Below are 18,045 nucleotides of genomic sequence, written 5' to 3' on the forward strand. Positions count from 1 at the left end.
CTGTGTCATATTGTTGTTAGTACTCTTGTAGATGTTGATTGGCTACTTCGACGGTTGTGCGTGTACACGTAGCCTTGGTATTGAGTCTCAAAGTAAAATTATGGAAGAACTTTCGTTAGTATTTATAGATCTAAGGTTTAGAAAAAAAATCATGTCATGAAACAAGAAAGAGTTTGTTGCTAGTTTTATAAAAACTTCAATATTTCGTAATAGTTGAAGACAGCTCGTATATCTCTACCGTGTACTATTTATTACTATAAATATATATGGTATTCATTGGCAAAGAAAAAGTAATATCGAGAGTGACTGCTTCACATTCGATGCATGAGAATAGGTGATATCATCCAAACACCTCATGACTAGCACAAACCACGAAGCATTCTAAGAGTTTAGAGCATTTTCTGCTTGCTGGAAAATTCCACAAGCTTCGATTTCTGAAACCAGTGTTTTTGTCGTGGGCTTATATTCATATTTTAAGTTTTAACCAACTTTTATCTAAGTATAAATCGATTTATATTTGGAATCTTCTTGATGAATATAGGAGTGATACAATACAGCGGCGGTGTTGGATACCACCGTCAAAGCACCAGTGTGGAAAGTTGAAACCCTGGGCGCATCATCTTGGACCGCTGGATCACAAATAGACGGTCCAGATAATACTCACCAAAAGAAGCCTACACTAGTTCAAAAAATGCCGGTTCAGATAATACTCAGCAAAAGAGTGGAGATTTGGTGCATATGGGCACTAGTGATCACGTTTTTTAAAAGAAATCAAAAATTATATTTTTGAGTTTCAGAAAAATCTAAAAACAAATATGCATATAATCAATGATGTATTCCACGAACGTGCAAAATATCAATTTCAAATACTTTATATTCTTAGCTAAAATGATAAAAGTGCTAAAATGATAAAAGTGTAGATCTAAGTAGTATATTTTCAATCTGCAAAACACACAAGATTTTGTCATTTTTTCTAACAAAAAATAAAAATAAATCAGGTTAAGATTTGCATGATTGTGAGATGTATCTGTGACAACCTCTAGAATTATTTTTAGATTTTTTGTTAAAGTTTTAATTTTTTTTAAAATTTTTAAACAATGGCGAGAGCACTGAAAATCGGGAGCCAAAAGGACTTTCCGACCAAAAGAAGCCTACACTAGTTCAAAAAATGTCAGTCTAGTTATCTAAAGTAATATCGGGAGTGATTACTTCACAGTCGATGCCTGAGAATAGGTGATATCACTATCATAAAATCACGGAGCATTCTAACAACTTAGGGCATTTTTTGCTTGTGATTGCATCAAACTAGAAAAATCCCACAAGCATAGGTTTTTGAAACATCAGTGTTTTTGTTCTGGGCTTATATTCAGATTTTAAATCACCAACTTTCATCTAAGTATAAATTGGTTATATTTGGAATCTTGCTGATGAATCAAGGTAGATACAACAGAGAACCAAGTATCAGTTACATGGAATCAAACAATATTATTTTTTCCAAGAACTTGTGTCCAAACATAGAACATTCAGATGCACAAGCGGTATTTCATTTCAAAATGTTTTAACATTCAAAAATATACTATTTATTTCTAATGATAGGTTCATATGCAACCGACCAACTCGGCTCCAAACACAAAAAAATCAACAACGACTAGATCCTCACGAGGTATGAACCCATATGTCATATATATTGCCCGTGATCACGAAATCTTAACATCAACTTTTCCATAGTCGTCGATCGGCCTTTGGTCTAATCAGATAAACGGGGTCCATGAGACCTAACCGCGCTGATGGGCATAAACTCACCAGCTAAAGCTCATTTCGCTTTGACTAATTGATCCTGCATCATGTGCATGCTAATGAGAAGTTCAATAATAAACGATTAAAAAGGTGGAACGATCATATCGCACCACGGGGTTTCGTGCTAGCTTTACGAACCAACGCGGCTCCCTGTTCCTGAGATGCAGAACATCATTATCGTCTTCAGTGCTGTCAGGCCGTGACCCCAAAGGCTGTGCTAATTAGGTCGTTCTTTTCAGGTAAACTATATATGCATGGCAATCATGCCTGCTACGTGCTCTTTGCACAGCTTAGAGGTTAGAGCCATTTTTTGTTTTAGAAAAGCTATCGAGGCAATTTATTGATTAATAAAGTTGCTTACATCATCTGCTAACAGGCCACCGATAACCTGAGGTCCAGCCTTAGCTAAAATGTGTGCTGCAACGTACATTACTCTACCTTAGGCTATGACCAAAACCTCTAGCTAAGAAAGATCATCTCCTCGTAAATTGCTGCACAATCACCGTTAATTTCTAGTTTGGTACAACCAATTTTGCCTTCTAAGATTAAACCGTCACGTAGTGCTCTAGCTTCAGCCGGGTCTCCAATAAACGTTCGGTACCCCCAGCAAGATAGAAATACGTACACCCCGATCATCCCTGATTACCGCGGCTGGCTGGATCACAGAAGAAGGAGGATTGGGAGAATGCAACATCAACATTCAGGTTGTTAATTATACCCTTCCCTGGGTTTCTCCCATCCATGCCGATGCATGTACTGTTGTGTTTTTCTTCAGTGCTCTGAAATAGTTCAAGTCCAAGGCTAGGCTGAAATTGACAGTGAAGTTGTCGCCGGTTTTCTTGAAAACATGCCTCCTACTAGATTAAACCTGCAACGTTCGGATTTCCCAAATTTCAGATACCCTAGGGCGCTCGAGGGACGCGCGCGTGGTTTTTCATCCTCGCAATGCACTGGACAAACCTGGTAAATTAGAATAGTGCTCGTACTACTATTGATGTGCGAAGCTAGCTAGGATGACGAGGTGGGCGCGGGAGAGGCAAGCCAATGATGGCCGCCGCGCGCGTGCCCCGGCCGACTGATTAATTTCTATCAACTTGAAAGATTAATTTCTATCGAATTTATTTATTTTGTATGTGTTCCTTAGAGACACCAATTGCCGGGAGAAGTTTGGAGGACAGGAATGAAGATGCTCCGAGATCGCGAGCTCGTGTTGTGTCCATCCATTTCCACGTTGCCGTGGCCGTGGCGTGGCAGTGCGCGGGCCGGCCGGCGACCACCGCGTCCCTAGGACCAACGCGGTGCGGGATGATGGGATCGCTTGGGTTGGGCGGCCGGGCGGGCGAGACAGCGCTGCACCCCACGTCCCCACCGATATCTGGGCTGGGCAGCAAACTCGTACAGGATCGAATTCGAAGCGCATCGTGGCGCTTCTCCGTGTCGTCTCGTCTGCAGACTGAGGCTGGGTCTGGCCGTCTGGGTGACCGCCCGCCGCCAAAGGGCTGCAGCACGACGAGACAGCGCGGTGCGGCGCCCATCTCCCAGGCGACGCCACCTGCCCACGCACGTCCAGTCGTCAACCGCAGCCGAAAGCGGTCCATTTCCAGTCCACTCCTCCACCTCTCCCGTTTCGCTTTCCATCGACTTCCTCCCTTCCCACTCACTCCCCTCCCCTCGCTCGCTTTATTCCCTTCTCTCCTCTCTTCTCCAGCAGAATCTCCACTCCACCAACCCGCCCGCCCGCCCGCCCGCATTCCCCTTCCTTCGCTCCGCCCCGCCCCGCCCGCGATTCGCTACGCCATGGGCTCCTCGCCGGGGAGCAGCAGCTACGACTGCTCCTTCAAGATCCTCCTCATCGGGGACTCCGCCGTCGGCAAGAGCAGCCTCCTCGTCAGCTTCGTCTCCGCCGCACCCGCAGACGACGACATCTCGCCCACCATAGGTACGCTACCCTCCATCCCTCCTCCAGCCCGCCTCTCCCTGGATCCCCGCCGTGCCTGGCCCGATTAGCCAAAACACAAGCAATAAATGATGTTTGTCTCTAGTAGCAGCGATTCCTGCCTGTCGGCGGGTAGCCTAAACGCAATCGTACCGTACGTGCGTGTCCGCTGTTTGCCTGATCCCGTTGCGACGTGCTCGCGCTCGCCTACCCTCGGCACCATGGCGCTGACAGCCAAGGTGTTGGAGCCATCACCCAACGCCGCGCGCGATATCGATTCCTTCAACAAGCACAAACGTTTCACTTCTTGTGCTGTTTCGGTCAGGAACCGCGCCCCCGTAAGGAAAACGCCTGCAGATTAATTGCTTCAGCGTCCGTGTTGCCTAGTACTAGCAGAGATGCTTTGCCTGCGCTGTTTCAGACTTTCAGGCACCCTCATCAACTGCTTCGTGATTCTTCTGGCATCTACCGAGTAGTATGTTACAGTCATCTGACGTTGAGTTGAGCCGTTATCACCTTTTAGCGATTCCAGCAGCCACAACCTTCAGTGGAAACAAGTAAACAGCGGTTTAGGAACCCAAAGAGTTTCAACCTTTTTTTTCTTTTTTGTAACGAGAAAACGCTATAACTGCCTCAGTTAATCAATAGATAAAACTGATCAAAGTTGATGCATAAGCTACACCTAATTCCGAACAATCAAAGTTGATGCATAAGCTAAACCTAATTCCGAACAATCCTGGACGCTTTTCAGCGATAGGCTCAAAGTGTATGTTCCAAGTTATTTTTAGGATCAAAGTTCAGTTGGGATTATTGATGGTAGCAGTGTCCACAATTGTATAGAGTAGATTCTACACCCCATCAGCTAAGTTCTCAAGCCGATACAAAATCTTTCAAGTCTTCTTACAGCTAGCAGCATCACTGTACCAGTCTCGCCTGTTGTCCTGAAATTGAATCCATCAAGTTTTTCAGTTACCGACCCATGACAATTTACTGTATACGCGTGCTTTATGCTTGTATTCTCCCTGTTATTTACTTGTCGGAATTTAACTTCTATTCACAACGATTTCCAGGAGTGGATTTCAAAATCAAGTTTCTCACTGTCGGTGACAAGAAACTGAAGCTGACAATATGGGATACCGGTAACTTCTTTTTTTGCCTCTTCTTTATGAATATATGGTGTAACATGCTTTCCCAACAATGCTTTATCTATGCTGTAAGGGGCACCTATATTTCTCAGTACCTTCAGACTTCCAATAGTAACTCCAAAATTACAAGCCTAATTGTCATTTGCTGATTTATTTTCTTGCCTAGTCACATGTCATTTATTTGGGCTTTTTTTTTTTCCTGGGCACAATCACTGTATTCAACATTGTACAAAGAAAAATCCTTCATTCTCTCTTAAATATTAATTACTTAAAAGTACAATACTGCTCAACGGTATTGTGCTATTCTACAGCCAGTTGCATCTAATGGTGTGCCTACATTCAAGTGTTTGACAGCCTAGTACTTCATTGTTTGCAGCTGGCCAAGAGAGGTTTAGGACAATCACTAGTTCTTACTACAGAGGTGCTCATGGAATCGTTCTAGGTAATATTGATTTCTTCTAGGTCTCTGATCACACGGCAACAGTTGAAAGCTCTTACCAATTTTCATGCCTGACTTGCAAATATGTTTTCGTGCACATCTTACTGTTAATGTATTAACTGTTCCTTGCTGTTCAGATACCATCAAATTTTAGTCAGCTATTTGTTACAAACAGATCTTTTCCATATTCATGTAAATCAAGCAAGATATCATGCTGAAATAGTGAATTCTTAACAATATAGTGACTTCTCCAGGATAGCTTTTATATAGATGTATCCTTCCTGCCAAGTTGTAGTCATTCCATTCGTGTTCTTGGATGTGGGTCAATGGGTATGTTATAAACGTTGCCGTACTATCATCAATACTTGATTGAATTTGTCACTGTACTTAGGTTTCACCTCACTAGTATACTGTACCACCTAATCATTTTGTAGCACTTTTGTTGCGACTAATGATTCTGAAATGCATCTTGTAATTAGTTGCAGCAACAAAATATCTAGAGAGAACCGTTGCATGCTTACTGTATTTCTTTTATTTCTGCGGAAAACGTTGCAGGTTAACTTGCTGAAGTTTAACTCTGTGCTGTCTTCTTCTGTTAGTTTATGATGTCACAAAGAGACAAAGTTTCACAAATTTGGCTGATGTATGGGCCAAGGAAATCGAATTGCACTCGACAAACAAAGAGTGCATCAAAATGCTTGTTGGAAACAAAGTGGACAAGGTAATAGTAATACTTTATTTCTCTAAATTCAAATGGTTATTTAGTCTAACCGGATGAAGGGACACTACAGTATTCTGAATATTATGGTTCGATCTACCTTGCAGGATGAGGAAAGATTGGTAACAAGGGAAGAAGGGCTTGCCTTTGCACAGGAATGTGGATGCCTATTTCTCGAGAGCAGTGCTAAAACAAGAGAAAACGTGGAGAAATGTTTTGAAGAGCTTGCACTAAAGGTACACCCAGAGAAAGATGCTAAGCAACATAACATTAAGCCCTTAACTTTTGAATGTAAAACAATATATTCTGTGAACTTCGAAAAGATGGACTCATATAGTTATAAATCATTCCATGCAGTAGCATCCTTAAGTTAGAAGTTCAACAAATATATAGCTGATTAGTTTGCAGCCACTTTGGATTATGACTCTGCTCTTCAGAAACCAATCTTCCAGCATTGAACATTTTTTCATTAGATGCACGTATTTTACTTATCCCACCTTATTGCAAAGCACAGTAAGAAATAGTACTACCCTTGTTGCAATGATGTAACTGCATATGTTTCTATCGCCGTACCATCCCTATGTCGTGAGTCTTAATTGGCTTTCAGAAATGTGTCCTGAATTTTTCGTATGTGACCGATGCGGTTATCAATGCTTATTGTGCTGTCATCTTTCAGTTTGTTCATGTTTAAGGAGTGAAGGGTACTCTATGTTCCCTAACTTGCATATCACCCGAGTCCTGGACTTGTGGACTTGCCCCTTCAGGTCTTAAAACTTGTATTACCCAGTTAATAGATTCATGTTTATAAGAGCCATAATGAAAGCAGTTCCGGATAGTAGTTGTTTTGTAGGTCACTAACTGTTTGCATTCTCTTCATTACCTCCATTGAGCAGTAATATATTCCTTTTGGGGGAGGGAAGGGCAAGATATTCTTCAGGCCTGTTATCTGCCAAACCTGAACTTGTCAGAATATTTGCAATAGTGTTTTGTGAACGCGTGTCTTCTTTTTTTTTACATGAGTATCTTCTGCTTGGTTGTAATGTGCCGTTGAGCAAGTCTGTGATGTCTTGTCTGTGAGCTGGTAAAAGGTCTTTGCATGCCTACAAGCATAAGTCTATTGCTTGTGAACTGGTGCAAGGCAGCATTTGCACATCTGCCAGATTTGTTCTGGCGGATTTCTGCATACCAGCCAAATTCGGGTATATTACGTTTTACCTAGATATGGCATGCAAGGTTAACTTGATATCCCCCGAGCATGCAAATGTATTGCCAGTGTGCTAATAATTATAAGGATACCCTGTATGTTCAACCCTTTTTTGTTCCTAATATTGCTTACACTTCCACGCTTATGGTTACGAGTGATTTTATCCCATCTGTATATAACTACATCTGTCGTAGTCCCTTCCATGTTATTTGTTCCATTATCATGCTGTATGGTCTTTTATCATTTCCGTTCTATTTTTTCCTCATGATAGGTTCATTTATCCTTGAATCAATGACATAGGATTTCTTCATTGTGTTTCATTTAAAAGTCCTTAGCTCGCAGACAACATGGATAACTGAACATGCTCTGTATATGCAATCAACAGAAGATTTTTTCCGTTTTAGGCAGCATATCCATACTGTACTAACAAAAGAACATGCTCGAACCAATTCGTCAGTCTATTTTGTTAGATGATCGTCTTGATGCACTATAATTACTCGCAGATTTTGTCTACTCACAGATTTGGTATTTGGACATCATTGAACATGCATAGCTTCTGTCCTTTGTTATGGATAGTGGAGTATTTTTTCTGATTTCTGCAGTTATATCTTAACATAGACATGTATATGCAATATATCTATCATTGGAGAGCCCCTTTCCATGGACGACATCATTGTACTAGCAAGTTCATCCAGCTATATTTGTTGAGCTATATGTAAACCTTGCTAGTATCTGAATACTTCAGTGTGGCACAACAAAAATAGTGTTCCAGAGAATATTGTTTGATTGAAGTGTAGAAAAACATGTTTCCTTAATGCCTACAGTAGTATTCCATCATTGTGCTCATCGTGTATAAATACCTTACCGTGCTGAGCTATTGCAGATTCTTGAGGTTCCAAGTCTCTCGGAGGAAGGCTCTTCAGTTGTTAAGAGGAACTCGCTGAAACAGAAGCAGGAGAACAACGCAAAACTCGGCGGAGGATGCTGCCAGTAGATCCAGTTCATTGTATGCAACCGACTAGATCTCGTGATCGATGACGCCTAGACATAGCCTGTTCTTGTGTTCTGATGTAAATGAGTTGTAACTAAGTGCTCACCGGTGCAGCAGCCAGCGTGTGAGTTAAAGAAGAAATAACAGCAACTTGAGGTTTTGGTGTGAAGGGTGGGAATCGATCTGTACAAAGGGAGACAATGGTTTTCCTGACCAACTTGGTCTGGTGACACGGTTTGCTGACTGTAAGGAGGTCAGTGACTCAGCGAGCTGATCACCTTGGCACTGGTATGCATGGGATGGGTTCTGCTGGTACATAATTCTGTTTTCTTTTTTGGTTTTTGATATACAGTGTTACCTTTGGTTTTGTTTGGGGTCACTGTGGTCTTGTATGAAATTGCTTGTTACACCGTTATATCATCATTTCTTGCTGTAACACTAGACACTAGCCTGATCTGACCACTGATCAATCACATGCATGGATAGTGGATACATTATTCCCCCTTTTCAGTACTAGATGATTATTTTCCTGGTGTAGGGATTTATACTCGGTCGTGTACTGTGGCTAGCCAGTCAGATTTTGTTCTAAGACGTGAGACGACGCTCACGTGATAAGTAACTGCATCGTGTGCGCGTACCTCACGTCCTGTGTGCTGTTGGTTCTTGTGACCGGAGCACCCAAGGGACAACACTCATGATGCATATGGGCAGGGGAAGGCACGTGAAGACGTACGTGATGCTCTCAGGTGCAGCGACCGCTAACATGCTTTTCTGCCCGGAAGGGCGCAGCAAAGGACGATCCTGTATCTCTGGCTTTGGTGGATTAATTATCTTTCAGGACTCGCACAAAAGGCATCAACAATGTACACAAGCACACTGTAGTCCCAAGATATACATGGTGGATTGGTGGGTGCGATCTTCCTTCCTCGATCACTCCCACCTCCACCTCTAGCCAAGTTTCCATTTGCAAACATGCAAGATGAGAAACAAACATCTATATTTAGCCAAGAAGGAAGTGCCAAGACTGGCCTAGCAGGCTCTCACATACATTCCCGTGGAATCACAAGAAAAGAAAGGTTCAGGAGGATCCATGTCTAATGGCCAAAAACAGAACAGTGGGAGCAGCTCAAGCCATCAGCCATTGGATTCTCATCTCATGGGTCCTCCACTCCTCCTGGGGAGTGGGGAGCAAAATTGTGAGGGCATTTTTGTTCAGGCGGGCCACGCTGATTGATCTATTCAGGGAAGTGGGCGATGAGGACAGACCGCAGCGGTTGGGCCACGGCCTCGCTGGTTTTGTCCATGTTTCCCCCGACCGCATACATACATACAGATACACATGCATACTCCGTATATACACACGGCGCGGGCGGGCTCCACTGCCGACACTAGCTGATCCGGCCAGCGGTGCCTATAATCCTCAAAAACGTTTTCGTCCAATTTTTATGGTGCTACTAGGAGAAATGGACCAAATTCACAGCTCAGTTAGGATTAATTCATGAATGGATAGAGTGTCCTTTTTGTTTCTCAAACCCTTTTTTTTAGTTTAGATTTGGACACTTGTAGGCCAGCAGACATATTATTGTGTTCAAGTCTGCTACTGCATCAGGTTAAGCCACAGGTTTAGCGAGAGATGAGCGTTTCAGGAGCTTAATTCAAAATTAAATGCGAACTACTACTTACTACTGGTACGATGCAAATATGCTGGTTGTGCATGGGAGTGGATTTTCTTTCTTTGCCCGAGCTATATGTAGCTCGTTTTTCTTCAAAATTCAAAAATGCCATTCAAAGATTCTTTTTTTTGAAAAACAATTCTGCCAGTAGACATTGTCGTGTTCTACCAATGTGTGAAATTTTTACCGGGGACACCTTATATTTTGGGATGCACACAAGAAAACAAAATCTGATAGATTTTAAGGTTTTAAAATTTTGCACTAGATACTCCTATAGGTGTCAGATTTTGTCATCTCTGTATAGCCACGAATATAAGCTATTTTGAGTTCAGAATTTGCATGTTGATGGAACACAACATTTTTTAGAAAAAGAGCTACATGTAGTTCAGACTACATTTGTGGTTTCCAGGATGTGTATTGCCTTCATCCCTATACAAATGGGTTCGAGGTTCAAGTTTGACCATTAGATTTAACCTGCAAAGCATGTGTTATGTTCTAAAAAGGATATGCCATTGTATTTGTATTCCTAATGATAGACAGTTGTGACGCCTCTAATGGATTATTGATTAATTTAATGATGAAAGTTAAAACACATAAAACAAGATCGTCACGTAAATAGTAACGGAAGGAGTGTCGCCATCGGAACTTCACTGGCCATGTGGCTCTTTAGCATACACTAGTTGGACACACTAACGGAAGGTACGGCCGAACAATGAATTTATTAGCATCCCCATTTGAAGGTTAGACATGTGTCTGGTTTAAACACAAGATGAAATTTAACCAATATTTGGCTATTGTTTTTGATTTCCCATATTTTGACCAATGTTGGCAACAAAAATGAACTAGAACCGGCTAGAGAGCATGGGCATGTCAAGATATTGGCAACCATCCAAGAAAGAGCCCAAATTTTGCTCATGATATTTTTCTTTAAAATGGTTGCCTTTGGTCAGCACCAAATATACCCTAGTTCCTTCCGGTGGTACTTGGTGGGAGTCGTCGTGCTCATTCTCGCCCTCTTCGCTTGACTTTTAAGTTTAAGTTCCTTCTCACCCTGCCTAGGTTTCTCGTGCCTAGTCTCTTTCCTCCTTGCTCCAGAATGATGGTCGAGACATGGTTTTGAGGTACTAAGGGTCGATGGTCAAGGTACGGAGGAACATGCTCTCGCCTCTCATGGTTTCGAGGAACCGCATGTTCTGAGAATCGAGTCGATGATCGGCTTTTGGGTTCACGTTCTCCTTCACGGCTCCATTCCGATCGTTCATACAATTCAAAAAGGCCATGCTTCCTCGAACAACTCTGCCCCATGAGACCAAGGGGTGATGATCTGCAACAACCAACGAAGCTTAAAGGGCAGCAACCCTCCAAAAGTCAAGGGTGCGGCCCCCACAAAGACAATAAGGGATATTGCCCTTTGACACCTAGTTTCGGGCTTCAAATCCTTAACTAGATGATACTGTCCCCTCGTTTGTTTGCTGCTCATTCAAATCTACAAAAGGAAAGACGATCTACGGCAATGATGACTCCTCGGCGGTGATGACGAGCCCGGATGTTGCGAACCGTCCTCCTATCCAAGAGGCATGGTAGTTGCTTCTCCTCCTCAGTGGTGCTGATCACAATGGTGTGGTGGCTCCCTCTAGTGGGGCGACGGTACTCCTCCTCGATGTTATGGTGTTGTTGAATTAAGCTGTGAGGACTGTTGAACCTCCTAGCGCGGAGTTCGGTAGCAGTGTGTTTTTTCCTTAGTGAGTGGCTCAAGGTTTATCAAACCACCAAGAGGATGCTGACTGAAACGGAACCGATGTAGTTGTCAACTACAATAATATGATTTGCACGATAAATAATATATCATGATAAAAGCTTTTAATACTTTTGACATTAAATAAAAACCAATGAACACAGTAAATTATTTTTTTTATTATGGAGAAATTTGGACTAGGGCTCATGATATCATTGACCAATACCCCATCCGTTATTGACCAGTACAGATTTATCTACATTTGGAGGTTTCAGCGTGCAGCAGTAAAAACGTAACCAACTCATTAAAAGGAACATGTGCATCATCATCATTGTGAACTTCGCGGGAACGGCGACTAAAGATGAAGAAACGGCCGGCCATCGCCTTCGATTCGGTTCCTATCTCTTTCTGTCTTTCTTTCCTACGGCCGGTGAACCGATCGAGAGTGCGGAAGAAGACGTACGCCCGCACTCCGGACAGGATAATCTCGGTCCCGCGTCACGCGATCGCTCGCGACATCGAGAGAGATTCAATACGGCAACAGCGACGGCCTCCCATCCTCCTCGCTGACGCGGTGACGCCTCGTCGCCGTGCTGATCCAGCGTCATACCTCCTGGCTCCTGAGTCTTGAGGGCATCTCCAACCGGGCGACCCAAACGGACGCGCTGGGCCTCCTGAGTCCTGAGGGCATCTCCAACCGGGCGACCCAAACGGACGCGCTGGGCCGTCCGTTTTGGGCCGTTTGGGTCGCCGCCCGGACACGCGGACAGCGCCCCGCGTCCGCGTGTCCGTTTGGGTCGCGCGCTGCGCCCAACGCGCGGACGCATCGCAAATTGGAGAAACACGAAAACAAAATGAAATTGGCAAATTTAAACGATATTTGATTAAACATATGCCCTATTTTGGGCAAATTTAGTACATAGCCCTATTTTGGGCAAATTAAACTAACAAAAGAAGCCCCTATATGGGCTTTTAAATTTAAACTAATTTAAAAACCCTCTATTAGGGTTTGCTCGGCGGCGCGGTGGCCGCCGGTGCGCCGCCTAGCCCCTGTGGGCGTCGTCGGCGACGTCGTCGTCGTGGACGACTTCCCCGGCGGCGAGGCGCTCGTTGTGGCTCGACCGCGCCGGGGATCGCGGCCACGGAGACCACAGGGCCTCCTCCCACGGCGAGCGGGGTCCGGAGCCACCCGCGCCGCCTCCTCCCGGAGGCGCCGCCGCTCTCCGCCGCCGGCGGCGCCGGCTCTCCGGCGCCGCCTCCTCCGGGCCGGCGCACCTCGTCCTCCCGGCGGCGCCGCTCGTCGGCGCGCGCGCCCGGCCTCCTCCCGCCGCGCCGCCTCCTCCTCCTCCCGTCGCGCCCGGCGGGCCCGGGCGTAGAGCTCCCGCCCTCCGCCTCCTCGACCTCCCTCGCCGGCCGCCTCCTCCATCTCGGAGGTGCGAATGGCCGCATGGAGCCGCGGCCATTTCGCCTCCTCCTCCGCCGCCGAGATGATCGGGGCGGCGCGGAGGTCCGGGTCCTCCTCCGAGGACTCCGGCTTGGGCTCGATGAGGAGAGGCGGCGGTTGCGGCACTGCCGCACCGCCGCGGCGGCCTCTCCGATGTGGAGGCCGCCGCGGTTCCCTCCGGCCCGCAGCCGCCGGCGGCGGACGCCGACCGCCGCCGGCCTCGTCGTCATTGGCTCCGGGAGCGAACCGTCGCTCGGGGCCATGGCGGCGGTTTTGCTCGGAAGCGGAGCGGGGACCGGAGCGGAGGCCGGATCCCCTCCGGCCCCCATTTATTAGACTCCCCGGTCACCGACAGTGGGCCCAAGGGAGACGAGGCGACCGGCCGCGCGGACGCGAGCGGACGGCGCGTGCCATCCGCGGCCACGCAAACCTAGCCCAGATTTGGGCCGGATTTGCGTCGTTCCGGACGCCGCGGCCGTCCGCTTTTGCGGTGCGTTCCCGCGTTGGGCCGGGTTTTTGTCCGTTTCGACCCATCCGGACGCGCGGGCGCGGGATGGGTCGCCCGGGGCATCTCCAACCGAGCGACCCAAACGGACGTCAAAATACGTCCGTTTGGGTCACCCCGCGGACACGCGGATAGCCATAATGTCTGTGCCCCGTTTTTATTCCCCAACGCTCCAACCGACCCATTCTAATACTCTGTACTAGTACGCAACCTCACCGACAACCACAGCTGTCCGTTTTTAATTTGGGTCGGCCCGTTGGGAGCAGATTTTATCCAAACGGACCAATCTGATGTCCGTTTGTCCGTTTGGGTAGCCTGATTGGAGATGCCCTGAACTCCTGATCCGTAACTTCTCGACGGCTACCGCCTGGTCGGGGTCCAGCCTAAACCTAGTTCAGCCTACCGCCTACGTACAGGCAAGATAGTTAGTGTCTGCTCGAGTGATTAGGAAGGCTGAACAGAACTGCCTGTATGGCTCCTGGATAATTAATTTGCTCTTAATTAGCTCGCACAAAAGACAACCCTGTTGGCGTAATCAGCCGATCGGATAAATAAGCAGAGAAGATAATGCTAAGCTACAGGTCCGATGATTGATTTGCGTGGTCCAAACTCTTGAAAGCATATCCAAAGATTAGCGAGTCGACTCTGGTTTTAAAATGGTTTAGGAGGAGGATAACATGTCGCTAACAAGAGGATTATTCTCCGGAAGATTCCGATGAGCAAATTAGCAAATACCAATTCAGACTGAAACCTGAACTAATTGCTAGCGCCCAGTCATTGTCGCAGACGAAAAAGTGGCTGCAACGAACAGATTAACTCGATTTACTTAACTACTGGTTGGTAGGAGTAGCGCTAATGTTTTGCATGTTCTGGCACCCCGAGTGCGCGCCAAGTTGCGTTCAGGATGCGGCTCAGCCTCAGCTGCTCGATGCCGCATATAGCGCAAAGGACAAACTGATAACCTAATTACCTAGCCACATGTGACGTATCACAGCCTCTCCATTTGTCTAGACTAACGACGATCAGATCATCAACGTTCCCTTTCGACCTGTAATATAAGCACGTGGACCCGTGGTTAGGACGAATTGTGCGAGCGAAGACAACGGAAGGCGACATATAGAGGAATAATCTGCAGAGGAAACGAGCTGGTTAATCATGGATTCATGGTGTTGACTGTGCCATGTTTGGCACGGCCAGAGTTTGTGTTGGTGCAGCTAGGCAGGCAGAAGAAGCAGCTTGCCCTATGGGGGGTGGGGGGGCTTCAAACTTGAAAACAATATTTGATTATTTTTGTAAAATTGTGATTCTTTTTTAAATGTAAATAATGTTGTACTTTACCAACGTGCAAAATCTTAAGTCAAAATTCTTTTTGTTGGAGGCTATAAAAAATTCATAATTCTGAAAGATTAAAGAGGTTTAAAATTTTGCACCGTTGACCACTTCAGATTTTATCAATTTCTCGTAGTCCCAAAAAAAAGCTAAGATTTTGCATGTTGCAAGAGTCCAATATTAGCTACACAGTGAAATCTTTTCAGATTTTTTATTTGAATCTTCAAAATGTTGTTTTTGAATTTTTCAAAAAATGACCAATGGAGTCAGAGTTTCATTTCTGGCTTTCTGCACACTCCACGCCTCTCGAGGTTGTATATCCCACGAGAACCGAGGGACCCTGAAATTAAGTTTTATAAAGTTTACTGATAAAAAAAATATTACACCTAAGCTTCCCCTCCCACTAAGAAAATAATTACGGTTTTGGTAATTTTTAGTTGACTGAGAATTAGCTTAGTTCTCAACCGACTCCTAGAACATGTGATTGCATTGTGATTCGTAATAACATGAATTACAACCGATAATTTTCTAGTTATACATGAGGTTGCAACTGAAAAAACTATCCCGAACCATTGGTTCATTTCCTGATTTTTACTAGTAATGAGTTGCAACATGAGCTGCCAAACTCCCTGAATGGTCGGATTGGTTCGTGATTCAAGCTAGTCAATTAGCTATGAATTCCAGTTTGATGATTGAGAATTAGTTACACCCAAAAAATTAAAACGGAGGCAAAAGCTTTGCCTCATTCTATTAATTAAGGATAAGGTTTTGGACAAGATAGTCCATACAAGTGAACACCCAACAAAACAAAATATGATATTACTCTCCCGGCATTATTTCCTCTAAGCATTTAGCTCCCGCCACAACCCACAACTGGGCCTCTCTCTTGACCTTGACAAACATAACACTAGGTGGAGCGTGTTTGTTGTGGAAGACCCTTGCATTCCGCTCGGCCCAAATTTCCCATTTGACGAGTAGAGATAGGGAGGCGATTGCTCTCCGGTTTGGAGTTGCGCCACTTGTCATTTGGTTCCACCAATTGTTCATAGAGAGACTCACCCATTGGCCCGACATGATGTGGGGGATGCCCAACCAAACACGAATGAGGTTCCATAGGCCCACCACATAACGACAATGGACGAAAAGGTGACAAACCGATTTTGTTTCTTGCTTGCAAAGAAGACATAAGCCACAATTTGGCCAACCAAGTTTTTTTTAACCAGTTCGCGGTCCAAATTCTATTTTGTGTTAGAATCCAAGTGAAGAACTTTGCCTTTAGAATGGCCCAAACCTTCCATATCGTCTTGTATAAATTTTAGGTAGTTGATCCAAAGAATTGTAAATCATAAGTCTACTTAGCCGAATATTGTCCATTTGACGTGAGCCTCCACCAGATGGTGTCTTCAATATCCTCAACTAGGTGCACCTCTTGCAACTTGGCCCTAAGGTTAATGAATTGGGAGAGATATGGTGAAGTTTTCATCCAACTTGATTTTCTCAACCCAAGCGTTTGCCTCCAACGCTTTGTTCACTTTCAAGATTTCCTTTTTGAACACGCAAAGATAAGAGGCGCGATCTCCTTCGGCTTCCTTCCTTCAAGCCAAGGAGCATCCCAAAATGAAGTCTTGCACCCGTTGCTAATGGTGATATTGACTCCACATAATGTTTTGGAGCCGTTGACCTAAATTGTCCAGCTTGCCTGAAGTAAATACTACACAAAGTGTTGGCCACAACACCACTGCACTATCTGAGCAAAGAAGCAAAAGACTACCACCACGACTCTTGCGTCGCTCTGTATTGGCGACTCGGGGGAACCCTAATCTACCGCCAGCGGGGCCTCTCCATCGTTGACCCCCTCCTTCGCCGCTACTGCGAGTCGTCTTCGTTGCTGCGACGGGCGCCCTAACCTCTAAAGGGGCCAGGGGAGCTCGCCATGGAGGTTGTGGCCGCACTTTGCGGAGTTCGAGCGGTGTTGTTCGACACAGACTTAGAGGATGTGGCGGTGTGGGCGTCTACTCGTTGCTTCTCCCTCATTGCTCCTAGTGACGCGGAAGTCGGATGCGCGTGGTGCTTGGCAGCGACGCCTATTGCGTGGGCCAGGGTGGGCCTTGCTAGGCCCAAATCACGACTGCTCGTCTTAATCTTGCTAGAGGGCTGGCCGATGTGGTGGTCCTCCTCTAGGGCCGGTGGTGGTCGAAGCTGTTGCGCTGGTGACGGCAACATCCTTGACCATCTCGATTTTAGATCTGGAAAGCTAGGGTGTTGCTACGATGGTGGGAAACATTCTCCTTCACCGGCGACTGAGTTGCTTCTTGTGGTGGTAGTCCATGCCTGCAACCTCACTGCCCGTCTCCATTTCGCCGGGGGGAAAGGTCTCTGGCCCGGGTGAAAACCTTGCTCGCTACTTCCAATGTTGACCACGGTGACTGCTTTGGGTGGCACTTCCTACTTGGAGGCGTGATCATGGGCTTGACCGTTCCTCCCCTCGATGCCTAGGAAAACCCTAGGTCTGCTTTGTTGGGCTAGAGCGGGGACGTAGCAACGTCGTTTCCCTTTATTGGAGGCGCCGCCTAGGCTGCGAGGGTTGTCGCCACTATTCGGAGATGGTGGCCTTGCGGGTTTCTCCCACGAGGTTGTGTTGTTGTTGTAGGACAGTGTTGTGATTTGTAAGACTAGTGTGGTGTTGTAGCCGCGGGTTCTTGAAAAAAAAACACCACTACCATACGGCACAAAGTTTAAAGGACTAACTAGATTCCAAATATGCTCGAGCACCAGTCTGGATCCATCGGACAGGGTAGTGAACGTGCCAACAACCCACATATACTTGCATGATTGATTGGGGGAATCGTACTCGGGCGCTGCGTACGAGCATCGGCCTGATAGAGTGATAGCGTAGGGTCGATCGACCCGTGCAGGCGCAGCACGAGCTCCATCGGTCCAGCATTGCCGACAGGAACAGGTCACTGCCTTATCATCACCGTGCCCATTCCGACGTGGCGCCGTACCGTCCCGTCTCGTCGCCACATGCATCCATGAGTGCCACTCCATTATTGACACTGACCTGCGCAGCTCGTGCCTCTGCTTATAGACTTCACTGCCGCTGCAGTAAACTCACGATCCGAGCAACAG

The 18,045-nt window shown here is 46.0% G+C and overlaps 1 protein-coding gene across 1 annotated transcript; it reads left to right on the top strand.

Annotated features, from left to right (window-relative positions):
• The first annotated feature begins 3,573 nt into the window (after window positions 1-3,573).
• LOC124701431 (ras-related protein RABC2a-like) lies at window positions 3,574-8,488 on the top strand. Its single transcript, XM_047233481.1, has 6 exons — window positions 3,574-3,736; window positions 4,804-4,872; window positions 5,255-5,320; window positions 5,917-6,038; window positions 6,143-6,271; window positions 8,123-8,488. The coding sequence occupies exons 1-6, from the start codon at window positions 3,595-3,597 to the stop codon at window positions 8,231-8,233; spliced, it is 639 nt and encodes a 212-aa protein (XP_047089437.1). The 5' UTR covers window positions 3,574-3,594; the 3' UTR covers window positions 8,234-8,488.
• The last annotated feature ends 9,557 nt before the right edge of the window (window positions 8,489-18,045 follow it).

Source organism: Lolium rigidum, chromosome 3, assembly GCF_022539505.1.
Source record: "Lolium rigidum isolate FL_2022 chromosome 3, APGP_CSIRO_Lrig_0.1, whole genome shotgun sequence".
Classification (NCBI taxonomy): Eukaryota; Viridiplantae; Streptophyta; class Magnoliopsida; order Poales; family Poaceae; genus Lolium; species Lolium rigidum.

What these genes read in the sequence shown, in the direction of transcription:
- LOC124701431 (XM_047233481.1), top strand. Translation starts at nt 3,595, where the DNA reads ATGGGCTCCTCGCCGGGGAGCAGCAGCTACGACTGCTCCTTCAAGATC. An exon ending in TGCTCATGGAATCGTTCTAG is followed by an intron (nt 5,321 to 5,916) that starts GTAATATTGATT and finishes TTCTTCTGTTAG; the next exon opens with TTTATGATGTCACAAAGAGA. An exon ending in TTGAAGAGCTTGCACTAAAG is followed by an intron (nt 6,272 to 8,122) that starts GTACACCCAGAG and finishes GAGCTATTGCAG; the next exon opens with ATTCTTGAGGTTCCAAGTCT.